The following is a 20,144-nucleotide window of genomic DNA, read 5'->3' as shown; positions in this document are numbered from 1 at the left end:
GCGTACAGAGAGGCACACATAGCGCCACAACAACACAACCGTATAAAGTAAAAATTATTTGCTTTATCAAAAGGAACAGAATAGTTACAAAATATAAGGATACAAACATAAGTCCTGACACTGTGCATCTACATAGTAAATCACAAACATTATAAGTACTCATTATTGGTCATGACACCGCATCTACATAGTAAATTACAAACATTATAAGTCCTGACACTGTATCTACATAGTAAATAACATTATAAGTACTCATTATTGGTCATGACACTGTACATCTTGATTGAAGTTCTCACATTACAAGTCCAGAAAGCGTCCATCTTGATTGTAGTTCCGGTGTCGGGATGGTGAAGCCAAGTCAGGAGGAACATAGTTGTATGTCGGTTGGCTTTGTGGGGCAACGCTGTAGCTAGGTCCATTTCTGCGAACAGGGGTACTGAAGTGAGGCTCCGGGGGTTGCGGCCACGAGTTCTGGTAGCTTTGCATGCGCAGGTCCGTGTGACGTTGCTCCACCCTTTCTACCACCACCTTTGCCGATGCATTCAGTTCTTTGGCTGCCGCTTTGCTCAAGGCTTCAAAAATCAGTCGCTCTGCATGATCCTTCTGCGACTCGTCCAGTTTGGATAACTTTTCCGCAACATAGTTTGCAAAGCCTGAGGTGCCGCTTGAAATTTCCCGACTCATTAGCCTTTTAGCCATGGAAAACATTTCGGCCGTGTCGTTGCTGGAGCTGGTGGCTTTGCGCTTCCTCGACGGTAGCCTTGAGCGAAGCGGGGCAGGAGGCGCTGCATCCTCAATCTGTATTTCAGTGCGGTCACTGTCTTCTGTCTCTGTCGATCCAGTCAGCACCTGCAAAAATAGAGAAAAAAAGGGTAAAGATCTTGCATTTGCGACATACACTACAAACACCTATATGGAAGAGGATCAATGACTATGACTATTTATATTACCAGGTCAAATAGATACTTAGAACAACTATACTTATCTTATAGGTTTCATTTTGCCCAAATATAAAGGTTAAAACCTGCTGAAGTAGAATAGATTGCTGGTTATCGTATAGTTTAGGGAAAGGTTAGGCTATTACTACAGCATAGCAACTGAAAATACTTATCTGTGTTGCACATTATAACAGCGCTAATCTGCATGATACAAAAAAACAAAGTGAGAAGTTACTATAGTGGATATAGCTCTTGCATGTAAGTAGTATTACAGAGTACATAAGAGGCACTTACGTCTTGTCCTTGGGCCTCCTCCGGTATTTCTTCTCTGACAGGAAGTAGTGTCATCATCGACGTCATGGGCCGTGGAATCTCTTGGTCCAGAATGAAGGAGAGCTGGTCATAGTACCACAACTTGGGAATATACACTTCTTCCGTGGAAGCGCCAGATTTAGAAGTGGCCTGCACCTTGTTGAGCTCCTTCTTCCACACTGTGCGCAGTCCCTGGATCTTCTTCTTGACAAAAGTTTCATCCACCTTCTCAGCTGGATTATGCTGCCAGCAAAGGGTGATGAGCTTTTCGTAAGCCGCCTTCCTCTTGTCGCGGTTACTGTAGTCTCCGGATTTGATCTTCCACAGGCAGGGCAAGGAGCGATACATCTCGATAAACTCTCTGGTAAATTCCTGCTTGGTCATTGGAGGCATCTGAAATGAACAAAAACTCGTTAAAAATGGCCACACATGGTAGAAAGTACATAGCAACATGTCACACAAAGGGTCGACTAAGGAGAGCACAAGAGCCAAACTCACCGCCACTGATGAAAGCTGCTCTGCGGTGTCCATTAGCGTTGTGTGGGTCGCCGCTTCCGTTGAAGGGTGTCCGGACGTCCGTTGAGAGTCCGTTGAGAGTCCAAGTTGGCTGAAAGACGAAGCAGGTAGATCTTTGTATCCAACTGCAGAGGAAAGGAAAAAAAATGTCAGCAATGAAGGCAGAAATTGCAGAGTTCCAACATGCTGCGGCGCCGCGCACGCTAAGGACTCCAGCACACAGCGCTTGAAGCACCTGCCCACGTGAGAGCGCACCAACAAATCCTCCAGCAGTAGCGTGCTGTAGCACAGCAACTCATCCACATCCCTACCACAGCTAGAAAAAAAACATACCCTGTGTTAGCATCTAGCTATGTATTTCCAGCTCTGGTCAGGTTGTGGATGGGGCGTTGTGTTTTGTAACGCTATTGCGGCGGGGAAGAGCGCGAATTCACACAGCGGCAGCGAAATGGTTTCACCCATGTGTGAATTCCCGCTCCTCCCCGCCGCAATAGCGTTCCAAAACACAACGCCCCATCCACAACCGGAACACAGCTACAAATACATAGCTAGACGTAAAACACGACGCTAATGTTCTACAATGCAGAGCGCTCGGGAGCGCTCGGGAAGGGGCACAAAAGAGCGAAAATGTAACCCGCTCAGAACTCCAGCACGCGGCGCTAAAAACAAAATGGATGCCCACGCGAGAGTGAGCGTGCACCGCCATGTCCTCCGGCAATATTGTTACAAAACCCAGCGCCTCATCCACAAGCCTACTACAGCTACAAATACACAGCTCGATGTAAAACACAACGCTAATGTTCTACAATGCAGAGCGCTCGGGAGCCGACCACAAGAGCGAACTCACTAGCGTTCCAAAACACAGCGCACGTAGAGAACAGAACACAAGCGCACATTGAACTCACCGTTGAGGATGAGCACTGTAGCGCGGCGTCGAGGGTCCGAGAGCGGGTTCAAGCGTCCGTGGAGGCGGTCCAAGCGGGATGAATCGCGGAGCGGGTTCACCTTCGTCTGCACCTGCTCAGAGGAGAGAAAAACAAAAGAGTGAGAAAACTCCAGCTCCGGCCGGGCCTTTTAAACCAGCGCCTTTCGCGCCACTCGGGGCGGAGATTCCAGCGCTCTTACGTGCTAAAACGTCACGCCCAATCAGGAGACAGGTATGCGGAAGCCCAACCCACGTTGTCGCATTACGAGCTCGTAGACCGCCGTCACATACTACGATTTCGACCGCCACAGCGGGACATTTACGACGAAAGAAAGTTCTGCTCTTTCTTTCACATCGTACGATGCTGGGCTGCGTCGCAAATCGTAACGCCATGTCACACTTTGCGACCTCGGAACGAGGACGGATAAACGTCACAAATCGAACGCTCGTTCAGACTTTGATTGCACAGTGTGAAGGGGCCCTTAGTTGTATTCCTCCCATTCTAAAGATGTAATTTTCATTTTTCTTGCCCGATGTAGAATCTTGCATTTATCCCTGGTAAATACAGTTCTATTAGTTACTGCTCATTGTTCAAGCTTATCTAGATCCTTTTGAATCTTTTCTGTCTTCTTTAGTGTTAGCTATCCCTCCTATATTTGCATCTATTGCAAATTTGATTAGTTTACCTGCAGTTCCCTTATCTAGATTATTTATACAAATGTTGAACAACCCTGGGGCCAGGACAGAGCTTTGTGACACCCCATTTGAAACACTCTTCCAACTGAATGTGCAACCATTTATTACCACTCTTTGAGTACAATCACTCAATCACTAAGCCAGCTAGGAATCCACTTAACTGTAGGTTTGTAAATCCTATACTTAGTCATGTTTTCAATAAGGATAGTATGATATACTTTATCAAATCCTTTCCTGAAGTTGAGATATACTATATCTACCTCATTTTAATGATCCACCCAGTCAGTGATTCCATCTTAGAAGGAAATTAGATTAGTCTGGCATGACTTGTTTGCTACAAACCCATGTTGGCTCTGGTTAATAACTGTATTGTTATCCAAGTACAGTACAGACCAAAAGTTTGGACACACCTTCTCATTTAAAGATTTTTCTGTATTTTCATGACTATGAAAATTGTACATTCACACTGAAGGCATCAAAACTATGAATTAACACATGTGGAATATATACTTAACAAAAAAGTGTGAAACAACTGAAATTATGTCTTATATTCTAGGTTCTTCAAAGTAGCCACCTTTTGCTTTGATGACTGCTTTGCACACTCTTGGCATTCTCTTGATGAGCTTCAAGAGGTAGATACCGGGAATGGTCTTCCAACAATCTTGAAGGAGTTCCCAGAGATGCTTAGCACTTGTTGGCCCTTTTTCCTTCACTCTGCGGTCCAGTTCACCCCAGACCATCTCGATTGGGTTCAGGTCTGGTGACTGTGGAGGCCAGGTCATCTGGCGTAGCACCCCATCACTCTCCTTCTTGGTCAAATAGCCCTTACACAGCCTGAAGGTGTGTGTTGGGGTCATTGTCCTGTTGAAAAATAAATGATGGTCCAACTAAACGCAAACCGGATGAAATAGCATGCCGCTGCAAGATGCTGTGGTAGCCATGCTTGTTCAGTATGCCTTCAATTTTGAATAAATCCCCAACAGTGTCACCAGCAAAGCCCCCCCACACCATCACACCTCCTCCTCCATGCTTCACGGTGGGAACCAGGCATGTAGAGTCCATCCGTTCACCTTTTCTGCGTCACACAAAGACATGGTGGTTGGAATCAAAGATCTCAAATTTGGACTCATCAGACCAAAGCACAGATTTCCACTGGTCTAATGTCCATTCCTTGTGTTCTTTAGCCCAAACAAGTCTCTTCTGCTTGTTGCCTGTCCTTAGCAGTGGTTTCCTAGCAGCTATTTTACCATGAAGGCCTGCTGCACAAAGTCTCCTCTTAACAGTTGTTGTAGAGATGTGTCTGCTGCTAGAACTCTGTGTGGCTTTGACCTGGTTTCTAATCTGAGCTGCTGTTAACCTGCGATTTCTGAGGCTGGTGACTCAGATAAACTTATCCTCAAAAGCAGAGGTGACTCTTGGTCTTCCTTTACTGGGGCGGTCCTCATGTGAGCCAGTTTCTTTGTAGCGGTTGATGGTTTTTGCCACTGCACTTGGGGACATTTTCAAAGCTTTCCCAATTTTTCGGACTGACTGACCTTCATTTCTTAAAGCAATGATGGTCACTCATTTTTCTCTACTTAGCTGTTTTTTATTGCCATAATACAAATTCAACAGTCTATTCAGTAGGACTATCAGCTGTGTATCCACCAGACTTCTGCACAACACAACTGATGGTCCCAACCCCATTTAAAAGGCAAGAAATTCCACTTATTAAACCTGACAGGGCACATCTGTGAAGTGAAAACCATTCCTGGTGACTACCTCTTAAAGCTCATCAAGAGAATGCCAAGAGTGTGCAAAGCAGTAATCAAAGCAAAAGGTGGCTACTTTGAAGAACCTGGAATATAAGACATAATTTCAATTGTTTCACACTTTTTTGTTAAGTTTATAATTCCACATGTGTTAATTCATAGTTTTTATACCTTCAGTGTGAATGTACAATTTTCATAGTCATGAAAATACAGAAAAATCTTTAAAGGAGAAGGTGTGTCCAAACTTTTGGTCTGTACTTACATACATGCTGTTTAATATTTTGTTCAAAGATCTTTCCAGCTGTAGAAGTAAGGCTCACTGGCCTGTAATTTCCTGCCTCCATTTCTTTCCTTTTTTGAAGATAGAGACAACATTTGCCCTTCTGTAATCTTTTGGGGCTACTCCTGTCCTCCAGGATTTTTCAAAGATTCTGGATAGTGGTTCTAAAATTTCGTGTTCTAGCTCTTTCAGTACCCTAGGATGTAATTCTTCTGAACCAGAAGATTTAAATTCATGTAAATTAGCTAAAAGTTCCCTGACCATCTCATCATCTCCATCTATCTATTCTATTTATTATCTATCTATTATCTATCTATCTATTGTATTATATTTCTATCTATATCTGTATATAACATTGCTTTATTAGTGTGTAAACTTGCTTTAAGTTACATAGAGAATTACAGTATGTAAAAGATTATGTTAAAAACGCATTGCATACAGATACTAGGTGAGAAAAACAGGCACGCTCGTGATAGTCCCTCCTTATTAGCGCTACTATGGCATGTAATGTGATAGTTGCAAATCATTATGGGAAAGCCAGATCCATCTCTGGCTGATACCATATAAAATGTATAAAATTCCATCTGCAGTTTTACATGATTTGTATAAATTTTCAATTTGAACAAAACAAATTGTAAATTCCCCAAAAATTTGGCCCAAATTCGATTCACGTCAAATCACTTTCCTCAACTAATCTATTACTGAAGGTTTTTAGAAAGCAACATTATGTTTTCATGTAACACAAACATAAAAGTAAAATGAAAACAGACAAGAAACATAATAAAGAAATATGAAGATACCAATATTTTATATTTGCTGACTATAGGGGTGGTCCTGATTAATGGTGGAATATCATTTTAAATGCCGTTTATCATTCCTCTTTTCAATAAGAGGGACACAGTCACAGCTTCAAAAAACCTACTGAGGCGTCACGATTCTTGCAGCAAGGTGGGGCGGACAGGAAGGAATGTCACCTTTTACATATTCTGCATTTGTAGGTTCAGAAGTCGATAAAAGGAATGAAAAATGTTATTTCTGACAACCGTGTCCTGATTATACATAAAGGATAGCTGAGCCTGCATTAAACAAGTTCTTAGAAATCCTCAACGAGACTTGATAGATGTCAAGTGCATGAAAGTAACTGTGATCTATGTAGATTTACTAAAGGCAGGAGCAAGAACTGGAAATGTTAGAGTAGTAAAATATTAAAGAAACCCTCACAACTTTTTTTACACTTTGTATTTTTATCAACTCCTGCTGACATCACTGCGGTTAGAAGAGGGCGAAAAGGAAAGAATACTTTACAGGATTTCAAGAGATTGTGCCTTTAATTACTGGAGCTTAAAAGTTGTCAATCATTCAGAACGACCGCCCACTGGACTCTGAGTGAGCAGGGATTTAAAGGGCAAGTATCGTTGCTTTTGACAAATTGATATTCATGCTACTTTTTTTTTATTATTAATTCTGTTGGCTTTCCATAATTATGGGGACAGTTATTTTGCCTGAGTTGCTTAGTCAGATTTATTTCTAGCTGGATGTAAGAAAACTAAGGCAGGAAACAACTTTTACTTTAACTTTTGACTTCTATGAGTAAGTGTTGGGGGCATGCTCTCTGATAAGGGCATCAATCAAAGGGAAACTAATAGGAGATTCAAGCCCTCCATACACATTAAATAGCTGTCTGTCGTCCAAATGATTGTGTGGCCGGCAGTTACACAAGACATGTCTTGGCTCGGCCGAGAGCTCCTGTGTTCTCTACGAGAAGCCCTCTTCCAAGCTCCTTGGCTTATGTCTCCGTGTACAAAAAGAGTTGGCAGTCCAAAGTCAGACATGCCGAATCCTTCTCTCCCTCAACGTCATCTATCTGGGGACAGTCGGGAGGATCCCATACACATTAGACCACTGGGCAATCCCACCAATATGTCAACATGTCCAGCCAACTTTAGGCCTTTGCCGTGCAAAGAGAAGGAGGAGGCGCTGTTTCCAGTACAACTGGTCTGATCAGCAGAGGTCCCAGAGGTCAGACCCCGAGCCATCAAACGATCAGCAGAGGTCCCAGAGGTCAGACCCCGAGCCATCAAACGATCAGCAGAGGTCCCAGAGGTCAGACCCTGAGCCATCAAACCATAAAACAGTATAGAACATTACTTTCCTGATTCTTTACAGTGGTACAAACTGTTCTTTCACTTCACCGGCCATGCGGACACTCCGATCTCCCACCCTCTATGAGTTTCTTGTCCATTTATCTCTACTTCTCTCACTGGGACTGGTTCACATTGTGCTTCATTAGAAATCTCGTCTAGTACGATATCAAGATAAGTTTAAAATCTACATTTTGCTCAATAACTGGTTAATTTCCCCATAAAAAGAAATGGCGGATAATGCCGGAGGCTGGACTGGAGGACATGAAAGAGATTTTCAGAAGAACGGGTTTAGACAATACTGAGAAGAGAATCTCACCCAGTGACCTGTATGTAAATATGTTACACAAACTTTAGATACAGTACTTGTGTTTGTTTGCATATTATTAAAGAAAACTTTTTTTGGGGAAAAAATATGGCCGCCATAGTCACCATTCAATTATCCTAGACTTCTGAACAGGGATCTAGAATATGCTTCGATATTGGGTATCCAGTCCTGATCTCTGTGTATAATGAGACATAAAGTTGCACAGTATTCCAGGTGCAGGCTGAGCGAACGATTGTTCCTTTCCATGTATCACGTGATTTTATTTGCCTTGGCAGCAGCTGTCTGGCATCGGTTACTACAATTCAGCACTAATGCTGTTCTCGAGTCCTTTTCATGCCATTCTAACCCGAGTGTATCTGTTTAAGCCGTAGGCAGCACATTTGTTGTGGCTGTCTAAGTGCGTAGCCTTACCACTATCCCTGTTTTAACTCCTCTACTCGTGTTTTCAATTTCTATATATTCCCCGTTATTACACGCCTCAAAGGTGAAATTGCAGAACTAAGAAGGAAACGTCATGGGTTTATGGAAATCACAAAATGGACAGATACGTTACTGGACTGCAAGTGATGAAAGGCTAATGTCAAAATATCTGGATTTATTCAGTATGGGGGATGAGCGCCACGTGCAGAAATCCCTTCGGCTGCTATCGATGAGGTTATTATTGGTTGTTTGAGGAGTGTCCTGGATGCGCTTGGGAAAATCATCAAGATCCGCTGCTGGCAGCTTGCTTTACAATTACTGACCAATGACGTCCCACGTGTAACATACAAACTGATGTTGTCATGTTGAAAAATGTATTTTTGGACACTTTGGAGTAATGGCAGCATCCAGAGGTAAAGCTAGGGGTTTAGGTCAGATGGGGCAAAAGATCTAAGTGAGCCCCTTACCGGGAAACCATGATAACAACTATGGTGGGGCACCTTAATTGTAGGTATAGGGGAACCTCAGCAGGTGACCGCACTGTTAAAAATAAATCTTTACATAAAGACCAACACTGATATTAGCACCATATGATCACATATATTGGTAGCTATAAGTCCTGCAGAACAAATAAGAGATTATGAGTCGCCCGCCAGGGCCGTGGGGTACTCGGCATCGGGTTCGGTCAGCTTACAGGGGGATGTCACGATGGCGGCGACGCGGTCTGTGGCTCTGGACACCCATGTTAAAAGGAATGTATTTAAAGGGATGTGGTGAATAAAGTTTATGTTCGTGACTCCACCTGTGGTTTTCGGTCAGTAGGGACCAACGCTGCTTAAAGTGGTCCTCTGGGGTGATGCTACTGCAGCAAGATGGTGACGCTTCCCACAGGTGAAGCGGGGTCCCCAGGGCTCGCAAGGTGCATAGCACCGATGGTGTGGTGGATGGTATAGTAAAGAATGGAGGACACAAGTTTGCAGTCTTTACCTGGTTTACTGATGGTAGCAGTCAGCCTCAGTCCAGGGTACCAAGTACAGGGGTAGCTGTGGTCCGGCCGGCTTGGAGGCAATAGGGGATCCCTATCCCAGGTGAGGTCCATAAGCCTTTCCTACTCGCGTTACGTGGCGAGGTCCCTGCTGCTTGTAGCTTGCTGGCAAAGTCCTCTCTCTCCTGTCCTGAGACAGATGTCTGTATGATAGGCAGTGTGAGCCGTTATATAGGGTCTCTATCTTGACCCGGCCTCTCAAGTTACTGCTTCACCTCAGACTTGGTGTGGGCAATTGACATACAGTCCTATGCCCTCCGGTTCTGTCGTGCATCCTTGAGAACAACACGACCTCGGGCTCCCGGCACCCGGTTACTCCGCTCTGGCTCTGAGGGTGTCCGGTCGCTGTTCCCCTGTGAGCCTTTTCCTCCACTGTGCTTCTTTCCTCTTTAGCTCCACTCCAATTCAACCCCTCAGGTTATCTCTCTCTCTCTTTTCCAGAGGCTGCAGCTCCCACGTGGCTGCTCGGCCTCTGTCTGTTCCAGACGTCCCTCTGCTATCTCTCCCTCCAGGAGTTTCAGAATGTGTTGAATGTCAGTGCTTACCTGGTAAAAAGAATCCTCCTTGCCTCCAAGCATGATATCACCCTCACCGAAGGGAAGGCAACATCACCGTAACAACCGGTTCCCTGGGGTGTTACAATTACAGTACAGTAATTTATAGTGACTTACAGATGACCTTCTTTCTGGTAGAGTCGTTCACTTTTGCCATCTTTTCCATCTGGCCCGGACCTATGTGACCACTTCTCCAGCCATGACTCATCTGCAGAGATTACAACAAAGACACATTTGTTCACATTTCCTGCACCGTCCGCATCTATCCCCAACCTGCCCAAACTCCTGCTCCTGCTGATACCCCCAATACTGAGCCACTGCCTCTGTATATGTCCCTATAACTGCACCTGCTGTGTGGTACTGTGTGCCTTCTAGATGGTAAAACAAACCTCTAGAATATATTAATGCTCTGTGCAAGTACCCACATTTGGCCCCCTAGAAAGTAATAATGCCCTGTGTGCCCATTTGACAGTCACAATAACCTGAGTTCCCCTATCACAATAAGTGCACACTTTTCATTAAATAATGTCCCGAGTCCCCCCTCCTGCTATACACAGTATGATGCTCTCTTATACACAGTATAATGCCCCCTCACTATATAGTACCCCCACACAGTATACTGACCCCTTAGTAGCCCCCAAACTGTTTGATGGTCCCCACACTGTACAAAGAGCCCACATTATCTCCAACACTGTATGATAGGTCCCTCACTGTAATCCCCACACTGCATGATGGTCCCCTAAATAGCCTCCATATAGTATAATGCACCAGATAGTCCTCAATATAGTATAATGCACTCCCCATATGCCTATCTATAGTATAATGCACCCCCATAGGCCTCTATAATATAATGCATTCCCCATAGACCTCCATACAGTAAAAGGCACTCCCCATAGACCTGTATATAATATAATGCACGCCCAATAGGCAGATTCTATATAGTATAATGAGCCCCCCCTAGGCAGACTCTATATGGTATAATGCACTCACCATAGGCAGACTCTATATAGTATAATGCACTCCCCATAGGCCTGAATATAGTATAATGGACTCTCCTCAGGCAGACTCTATAGTATAATGCATTCCCTACAGGTAGCCTCTATATAGTATAATGCACTCCCCATAGGCAGACTCTATAGTATAATACACCCCCATAGGCCTGTATATAGTATAATGCACTTCCCATAGGTAGCCTCTATATAGTATAATGCACCCCATAGGCAGACTCTATATAGTGTAATTTACCCCCTAGGCAGACTCTAGATAGCATAATGCACCCTCATATGCCTCTATCGTATAAAGCCCCCTCATAGGCAGACTCTATATAGTATAATGCACTCCCCATAGGCAGACTCTACAGTTGTGGCCAAAAGTATTGACACCCCTGCAATTCTGTCAGATAATACTCAGTTTCTTCCTGAAAATGATTGCAAACCCAAATTCTTTGTTATAATTATCTTCATTTAATTTGTCTTAAATTAAAAAACACAAAAAGAATTGTCCTAAAGCCAAACTGGATATAATTCCACACCAAACATAAAAAAGGGGGTGGACAAAAGTATTGGCACTGTTCGAAAAATCATGTGATGCTTCTCTAATTTGTGTAATTAACAGCACCTGTAACTTACCTGTGGCACCTAACAGGTGTTGACAATAACTAAATCACACTTGCAGCCAGTTAACATGGATTACAGTTGACTCAACCTCTGTCCTGTGTCCTTGTGTGCACCACAATGAGCATGGAGAAAAGAAAGAAGACCAAAGAACTGTCTGAGGACTTGAGAAACCAAATTGTGAGGAAGCATGAGCAATCTCAAGGCTACAAGTCCATCTCCAAAGACCTGAATGTTCCTGTGTCTACCGTGCGTAGTGTCATCAAGAAGTTTAAAGCCCATGGCACTGTGGCTAACCTCCCTAGATGTGGACGGAAAAGAAAAATTGACAAGAGATTTCAACGCAAGATTGTGCGGATGTTGGATAAAGAACCTCAACTAACATCCAAACAAGTTCAAGCTGCCCTGCAGTCCGAGGGTACAACAGTGTCAACCCGTACTATCCGTCGGTGTCTGAATGAAAAGGGACTGTATGGTAGGAGACCCAGGAAGACCCCACTTCTTACCCCGAGACATAAAAAAGCCAGGCTGGAGTTTGCCAAAACTTACCTGAAAAAGCCTAAAATGTTTTGGAAGAATGTTCTCTGGTCAGATGAGACAAAAGTAAAGCTTTTTGGGCAAAGGCATCAACATAGAGTTTACAGGAGAATAAAAGAGGCATTCAAAGAAAAGAACACGTCCCTACAGTCAAACATGGCGGAGGTTCCCTGATGTTTTGGGGTTGCTTTGCTGCCTCTGGCACTGGACTGCTTGAGCGTGTGCATGGCATTATGAAGTCTGAAGACTACCAACAAATTTTGCAGCATAATGTAGGGCCCAGTGTGAGAAAGCTGGGTCTCCCTCAGAGATCATGGGTCTTCCAGCAGGACAATGACCCAAAACACACTTCAAAAAGCACTAGAAAATGGTTTGAGAGAAAGCACAGGAGACTTCTAAGGTGGCCAGCAATGAGTCCAGACCTGAATCCCATAGAACACCTGTGGAGAGATCTAAAAATGGCAGTTTGGAGAAGGCACCCTTCAAATATCAGGGACCTGGAGCAGTTTGCCAAAGAAGAATGGTCTAAAATTCCAGCAGAGCATTGTAAGAAACTCATTGATGGTTACCGGAAGCGGTTAGTCGCAGTTATTTTGGCTAAAGGTTGTGCAACCAAGTATTAGGCTGAGGGTGCCAATACTTAGACAGACTCTATATAGTATAATGCACTCCCTATAGGCAGACTCTATATATTATAATGCACCTCCATAGGTAGATTCTTTATAGTATAATGCACCCCCATAGTCCTCTATAGTATAAATCACCTCCATAAGCTGACTTTTTAGTATAAAGCACCCCCCATAGGCAGATGGATATAGTATAATTCACCCCAGTACGCACTCTTTATAACATAATGTACCCCCATAGGCAGACTCTATATAGTATAATGCACTCCCCATAAAAAAATTAAATAAATACAATACTCACCTCTCCTCCTCGTTCCCCCCGTTGCTCCAAGCACCTGCTCATCTCAGGACAGCAGGCATCAAATAATTAAGTTATTGATGTCAATGATGATGGGGAATTAGCATGTCTCTCCCTGTCTCATCATTGCTTTCAACTTTCAGCATCCAGCCAATACAGTTAAACTTGCGATGACCGGCGGTGCTGGCATCGGGCCCCCCTCCTGCTCAAGGCTCCAAAGCGGCCGGGTGGCAGTGCAGGAAGATCGAGTCTACCTGCTCTGCTGCATTGTGTAACTATATGGGTGCACCCATACATTTAACAGTGGCGTAGCTCTGGGAGGGCCCCTCAAGGCTTGGGGCTCAGGGCGAACACCCCCTCTGTCCCCTTGGTAGCTATGCTACTGTCGGGGACTCGTGAGAGCAGGCACACCCTGTCATGATTTGGCAGTCTGCAGTCACATAGAGAGACTTTTATCCCAAGCCGTAACTTTATAATAATAATAAATAGCTTATTATGAAATTACTAAATATAAGGCAGCTCGTGCCATGGTTACTATATGGGGGCTTTTTATACTAACAGGATGGGGCATATAAAAAGACCCAGCCCACAAGTATAAAACGTCCCCCCAAAATACCCATCTCCAGCATCCACACACAGCAACCATTACATGTGGTGGAGTGCATATAATCTCATAACATTAAACAGTATAATCAGGGACAGCTCCAGGTTTTTGTGGGCTTCGGTTGAAAGACTCTCAGTGGGCCCCTTTAACGCATACCAGAATTCTTGATGCGCAGATATGGCAGAGAAATATAGGTGTAGTACAATGCCAAAGATTTCACTTACTTCTTACATTTCATGAGTGATATCGATTGTAAATTCTACAATAACTCAGAAATCGGAAAGTATAGTCCTCCATAACGTATTATGGGCACCACATAGTACTCCATACAGAATAATGAGCCCCACATATTGCTCCATACAGTATTATGGGCCCCATATATTGCTCCATACAGAATGAGCCCCATATATTTCTCCATATAGTTTAATGCACCCCATATATTGCTCCATACAGAATAATGAGCCCCATATAATGCTCCATACAGTATTATGGGCACCACATAGTTCTCTATACAGTATTATGGACACCACATAGTGCTCCATACAGAATAATGAGCCCCATATCTTGCTTCATACAGAATGAGCTCCATACATTGCTCCATACAGTTTAATGAGCACCATATATTGCTCCATACAGTGCAATGAGCCCCATATATTGCTCCATACAGTATAATGGACCCCATATATTGCTGCATACAGAATAATGAGCGCCATATATTGCTCATTACAGTATAATGAGCACCATATATTGCTCCATAAAGTATAATGAACCCATATAATGCCCCATACAGTATAATGAGCCCCATTTAATGCTCCATGCATAATGAGCCCCATATATTGCTCCATACAGTATATAATGGGTACCAAATAATGCTCTATATATAATGGGCACCATATGATGCTGCAGTATATGAGGGGCCCCATATATTGCTCCATACATAATGGGCCCCATATAATGCTCCATACAGTATATGGTGGGCCCATATAATAGAAACCCCTGGTATTGGATTTCCCCTTCAGGTCTTCCTCTTATTTGCTAGTAACAAGGTTCCTCATGGGAGGAGACTTCTTCATAAATTCTTGCTACTCCCCAGGGATCTGCTTCATCCAGGGACACCATGGTCATGACTATACCCACCAATTCAGTAGAGTTGGTACTAGCAGCATCCTTTGTGGTCATATAGCCAATTGTAGACTTGGCGGGATCTCATGTGCCCATTCCATACATGAGGGCACAAAAATATATTATTAATGCTTAGTATAAACTTTTCCCCTTTTTCCTGCAGCAGTGTCTCTCTCGCTCTAGTGTATGGATAGATGTTTTTTTCTTGGCACCATTTACACCAAGAAATTATGTTGCGAGAAACTGGAATCAGAATAGTGATTGAATGTTCTCCTGTGACAGAAGGTTAATCCTATCGGCTATCACACCTATTTTGTACATATAACTGGTGATAGGACATTCCTGACCGCTGGTGGGACCTGTTTTCTGACTACATGCTTAAAACCACAATGGGGGAGGACTTGAGCGTCAGAGTCAGCACAGGACACACAGGAATGATGTAGCAGAGTCCAGCAGCATAACAGAGTGGAGTTTGTCAAGTAATTTAGTGGAACGAGGTAGTAGAATCCCGCAATGTAACAAAGCTGAGTATGCCAAATCCTTCACTGGAACGATGTAGCAGAGCCCAGCAGTGTATCAGAGTTGAGTATGTGATGTCACTCACTGAAGCAATGAAGAAGAGTCTGACAGAGTAGCAGATTTGGTTATGTTAGAAGACTCACTGTAATGTAGCAACGTAGCAGGGTTGAGTATGTCAGAAGACACAAAGGAATAATATAGAAAAGTCTGGCAATGTAGCAGAGTTACACGTCACTTTCTGCAAAAATATAGCAGAGTCACAAAGTGTAGCAAAGTTGAGTATGCCAAGTTACTCGATAGAACGATGTAGCAGAGTCTGGCAGTGTAGAAGAGATGAGTATATCAGAAGGCACACCTGCAGTCAGGAATAGTAGAGCATTGAAGTAAAGAATGGTAGCTACCAAGCCAATTACCTGAATACTGTATAATGCAAGATGAAATTGAGGATCAGTACAGGATCAGTAATGTAATGCATGTACACAGTGACTGCACCAGCAGAATAGTGAGTGCAGCTCTGGGGTATAATACAGGATGTAACTCAGGATCAGTAATGTAATGTATGTACACAGTGACTGCACCAGCAGAATAGTGAGTGCAGCTCTGGAGTATAACACATGATGTAACTCAGGATCAGTAATGTAATGTATGTACACAGTGACAGCACCAGCAGAATAGTGAGTGCAGCTCTGGGGTATAATACAGGATGTAACTCAGGATCAGTAATGTAATGTATGTACACAGTGACTGCACCAGCAGAATAGTGAGTGCAGCTCTGGGGTATAATACAGGATGTAAGTCAGGATCAGTAATGTATGTACACAGTGACTGCACCAGCAGAATAGTGAGTGCAGCTCTGGAGTATAACACATGATGTAACTCAGGATCAGTAATGTAATGTATGTACACAGTGACTGCACCAGCAGAATAGTGAGTGCAGCTCTGGAGTATAACACATGATGTAACTCAGGATCAGTAATGTAATGTATGTACACAGTGACAGCACCAGCAGAATAGTGAGTGCAGCTCTGGGGTATAATACAGGATGTAACTCAGGATCAGTAATGTAATGTATGTACACAGTGACTGCACCAGCAGAATAGTGAGTGCAGCTCTGGGGTATAATACAGGATGTAAGTCAGGATCAGTAATGTAATGTATGTACACAGTGACTGCACCAGTAGAATAGTGAGTGCAGCTCTGGAGTATAACACATGATGTAACTCAGGATCAGTAATGTAATGTATGTACACAGTGACAGCACCAGCAGAATAGTGAGTGCAGCTCTGGGGTATAATACAGGATGTAACTCAGGATCAGTAATGTAATGTATGTACACAGTGACTGCACCAGCAGAATAGTGAGTGCAGCTCTGGGGTATAATACAGGATGTAAGTCAGGATCAGTAATGTAATGTATGTACACAGTGACTGCACCAGCAGAATAGTGAGTGCAGCTCTGGGGTATAATACAGGATGTAACTCAGGATCAGTAATGTAATGTATGTACACAGTGACTGCACCAGCAGAATAGTGAGTGCAGCTCTGGGGTATAATACAGGATGAAACTCGGGATCAGTAATGTAATGTATGTACACAGTGACTGCACCAGCAGAACAGTGAGTGCAGCTCTGGAGTATAATACAGGATGTAACTCAGGATCAGTAATGTAATGCATGTACACAGTGACTGCACCAGCAGAATAGTGAGTGCAGCTCTGGAGTATAACACATGATGTAACTCAGGATCAGTAATGTAATGTATGTACACAGTGACAGCACCAGCAGAATAGTGAGTGCAGCTCTGGGGTATAATACAGGATGTAACTCAGGATCAGTAATGTAATGTATGTACACAGTGACTGCACCAGCAGAATAGTGAGTGCAGCTCTGGGGTATAATACAGGACGTAACTCAGGATCAGTAATGTAATGTATGTACACAGTGACTGCACCAGCAGAATAGTGAGTGCAGCTCTGGGGTATAATACAGGAGGTAACTCAGGATCAGTAATGTAATGTATGTACACAGTGACTGCACCAGCAGAATAGTGAGTGCAGCTCTGGGGTATAATACAGGATGTAACTCAGGATCAGTAATGTAATGTATGTACACAGTGACTGCACCAGCAGAATAGTGAGTGCAGCTCTGGGGTATAATACAGGAGGTAACTCAGGATCAGTAATGTAATGTATGTACACAGTGACTGCACCAGCAGAATAGTGAGTGCAGCTCTGGGGTATAATACAGGATGTAACTCAGGATCAGTAATGTATGTACACAGTGACTGCACCAGCAGAATAGTGAGTGCAGCTCTGGAGTATAACACATGATGTAACTCAGGATCAGTAATGTAATGTATGTACACAGTGACTGCACCAGCAGAATAGTGAGTGCAGCTCTGGAGTATAACACATGATGTAACTCAGGATCAGTAATGTAATGTATGTACACAGTGACAGCACCAGCAGAATAGTGAGTGCAGCTCTGGGGTATAATACAGGATGTAACTCAGGATCAGTAATGTAATGTATGTACACAGTGACTGCACCAGCAGAATAGTGAGTGCAGCTCTGGGGTATAATACAGGATGTAAGTCAGGATCAGTAATGTAATGTATGTACACAGTGACTGCACCAGTAGAATAGTGAGTGCAGCTCTGGAGTATAACACATGATGTAACTCAGGATCAGTAATGTAATGTATGTACACAGTGACAGCACCAGCAGAATAGTGAGTGCAGCTCTGGGGTATAATACAGGATGTAACTCAGGATCAGTAATGTAATGTATGTACACAGTGACTGCACCAGCAGAATAGTGAGTGCAGCTCTGGGGTATAATACAGGATGTAAGTCAGGATCAGTAATGTAATGTATGTACACAGTGACTGCACCAGCAGAATAGTGAGTGCAGCTCTGGGGTATAATACAGGATGTAACTCAGGATCAGTAATGTAATGTATGTACACAGTGACTGCACCAGCAGAATAGTGAGTGCAGCTCTGGGGTATAATACAGGATGAAACTCGGGATCAGTAATGTAATGTATGTACACAGTGACTGCACCAGCAGAACAGTGAGTGCAGCTCTGGAGTATAATACAGGATGTAACTCAGGATCAGTAATGTAATGCATGTACACAGTGACTGCACCAGCAGAATAGTGAGTGCAGCTCTGGAGTATAACACATGATGTAACTCAGGATCAGTAATGTAATGTATGTACACAGTGACAGCACCAGCAGAATAGTGAGTGCAGCTCTGGGGTATAATACAGGATGTAACTCAGGATCAGTAATGTAATGTATGTACACAGTGACTGCACCAGCAGAATAGTGAGTGCAGCTCTGGGGTATAATACAGGACGTAACTCAGGATCAGTAATGTAATGTATGTACACAGTGACTGCACCAGCAGAATAGTGAGTGCAGCTCTGGGGTATAATACAGGAGGTAACTCAGGATCAGTAATGTAATGTATGTACACAGTGACTGCACCAGCAGAATAGTGAGTGCAGCTCTGGGGTATAATACAGGATGTAACTCAGGATCAGTAATGTAATGTATGTACACAGTGACTGCACCAGCAGAATAGTGAGTGCAGCTCTGGGGTATAATACAGGAGGTAACTCAGGATCAGTAATGTAATGTATGTACACAGTGACTGCACCAGCAGAATAGTGAGTGCAGCTCTGGGGTATAATACAGGATGTAACTCAGGATCAGTAATGTAATTTATGTACACAGGGACTGCACCAGCAGAATAGTGAGTGTAGCTCTGGGGTATAATACAGGATGTAACTCAGGATCAGTAATGTAATGTATGTACACAGGGACTGCACCAGCAGAATAGTGAGTGCAGCTCTGGAGTATAATACAGGATGTAACTCAGGATCAGTAATGTAATGCATGTACACAGTGACTGCACCAGCAGAATAGTGAGTGCAGCTCTGGAGTATAATACAGGATGTAACTCAGGATCAGTAATGTAATGCATGTACACAGTGACTGCACCAGCAGAATAGTGAGTGCAGCTCTGGAGTATAACACATGATGTAACTCAGGATCAGTAATGTAATGTATGTACACAGTGACTGCACCAGCAGAATAGTGAGTGCAGCTCTGGGGTATAATACAGGATGTAACTCAGGATCAGTAATGTAATGTATGTACACAGTGACTGCACCAGCAGAATAGTGAGTGCAGCTCTGGGGTATAATACAGGATGTAACTCAGGATCAGTAATGTAATGTATGTACACAGTGACTGCACCAGCAGAATAGCGAGCGCAGCTCTGGGGTATAATACAGGAGGTAACTCAGGATCAGTAATGTAATGTATGTACACAGTGACTGCACCAGCAGAATAGTGAGTGCAGCTCTGGGGTATAAAACAGGATGTAACTCAGGATCAGTAATGTAATGTATGTACACAGTGACTGCACCAGCAGAATAGTGAGCGCAGCTCTGGGGTATAATACAGGATGTAACTCAGGATCAGTAATGTAATGTATGTACAGTGACTGCACCAGCAGAATAGTGAGTGCTGCTCTGGAGTATAATACAGGATGTAACTCAGGATCAGTAATGTAATGAATGTACACAGTGACTGCACCAGCAGAATAGTGAGTGCAGCTCTGGGGTATAATACAGGATGTAACTCAGGATCAGTAATATAATGTATGTACACAGTGACTGCACCAGCAGAATAGTGAGTGCAGCTCTGGGGTATAATACAGGATGTAACTCAGGATCAGTAATATAATGTATGTACACAGTGACTGCACCAGCAGAATAGTGAGTGCAGCTCTGGGGTATAATACAGGATGTAACTCAGGATCAGTAATATAATGTATGTACACAGTGACTGCACCAGCAGAATAGAGAGTGCAGCTCTGGGGTATAATAAAGGATGTAACTCAGGAT

General features: G+C 43.5%; 2 protein-coding genes across 3 annotated transcripts in view; one reads left to right on the top strand and one right to left on the bottom strand.

Moving 5' to 3' along the window:
• The window catches only part of CCDC83 (coiled-coil domain containing 83), a 74,929-nt gene that overhangs the window by 18,613 nt on the left and 36,172 nt on the right, over positions 1-20,144 (top strand). The window lies entirely within an intron of this gene.
• Positions 46-3,176, bottom strand: LOC143817300 (uncharacterized). The gene is made up of 4 exons (XM_077298586.1): positions 2,672-3,176; positions 1,749-1,891; positions 1,233-1,643; positions 46-1,139 (listed from the first exon to the last, which is right to left on the bottom strand). The coding sequence occupies exons 2-4, from the start codon at positions 1,779-1,781 to the stop codon at positions 1,062-1,064; spliced, it is 522 nt and encodes a 173-aa protein (XP_077154701.1). The 5' UTR covers positions 1,782-1,891; positions 2,672-3,176; the 3' UTR covers positions 46-1,061.

The sequence above is a fragment of the Ranitomeya variabilis genome, chromosome 3, assembly GCF_051348905.1.
Source record: "Ranitomeya variabilis isolate aRanVar5 chromosome 3, aRanVar5.hap1, whole genome shotgun sequence".
In the NCBI taxonomy this organism is placed as follows: domain Eukaryota; kingdom Metazoa; phylum Chordata; class Amphibia; order Anura; family Dendrobatidae; genus Ranitomeya; species Ranitomeya variabilis.
This window is presented reverse-complemented; position numbering and strand designations above follow the sequence as displayed.

What these genes read in the sequence shown, in the direction of transcription:
- LOC143817300 (XM_077298586.1), bottom strand. Translation starts at nt 1,781, where the DNA reads ATGGACACCGCAGAGCAGCTTTCATCAGTGGCG. An exon ending in AGCAGCTTTCATCAGTGGCG is followed by an intron (nt 1,644 to 1,748) that starts GTGAGTTTGGCT and finishes TGTTCATTTCAG; the next exon opens with ATGCCTCCAATGACCAAGCA. An exon ending in AGGAGGCCCAAGGACAAGAC is followed by an intron (nt 1,140 to 1,232) that starts GTAAGTGCCTCT and finishes TGTATCATGCAG; the next exon opens with ATTAGCGCTGTTATAATGTG.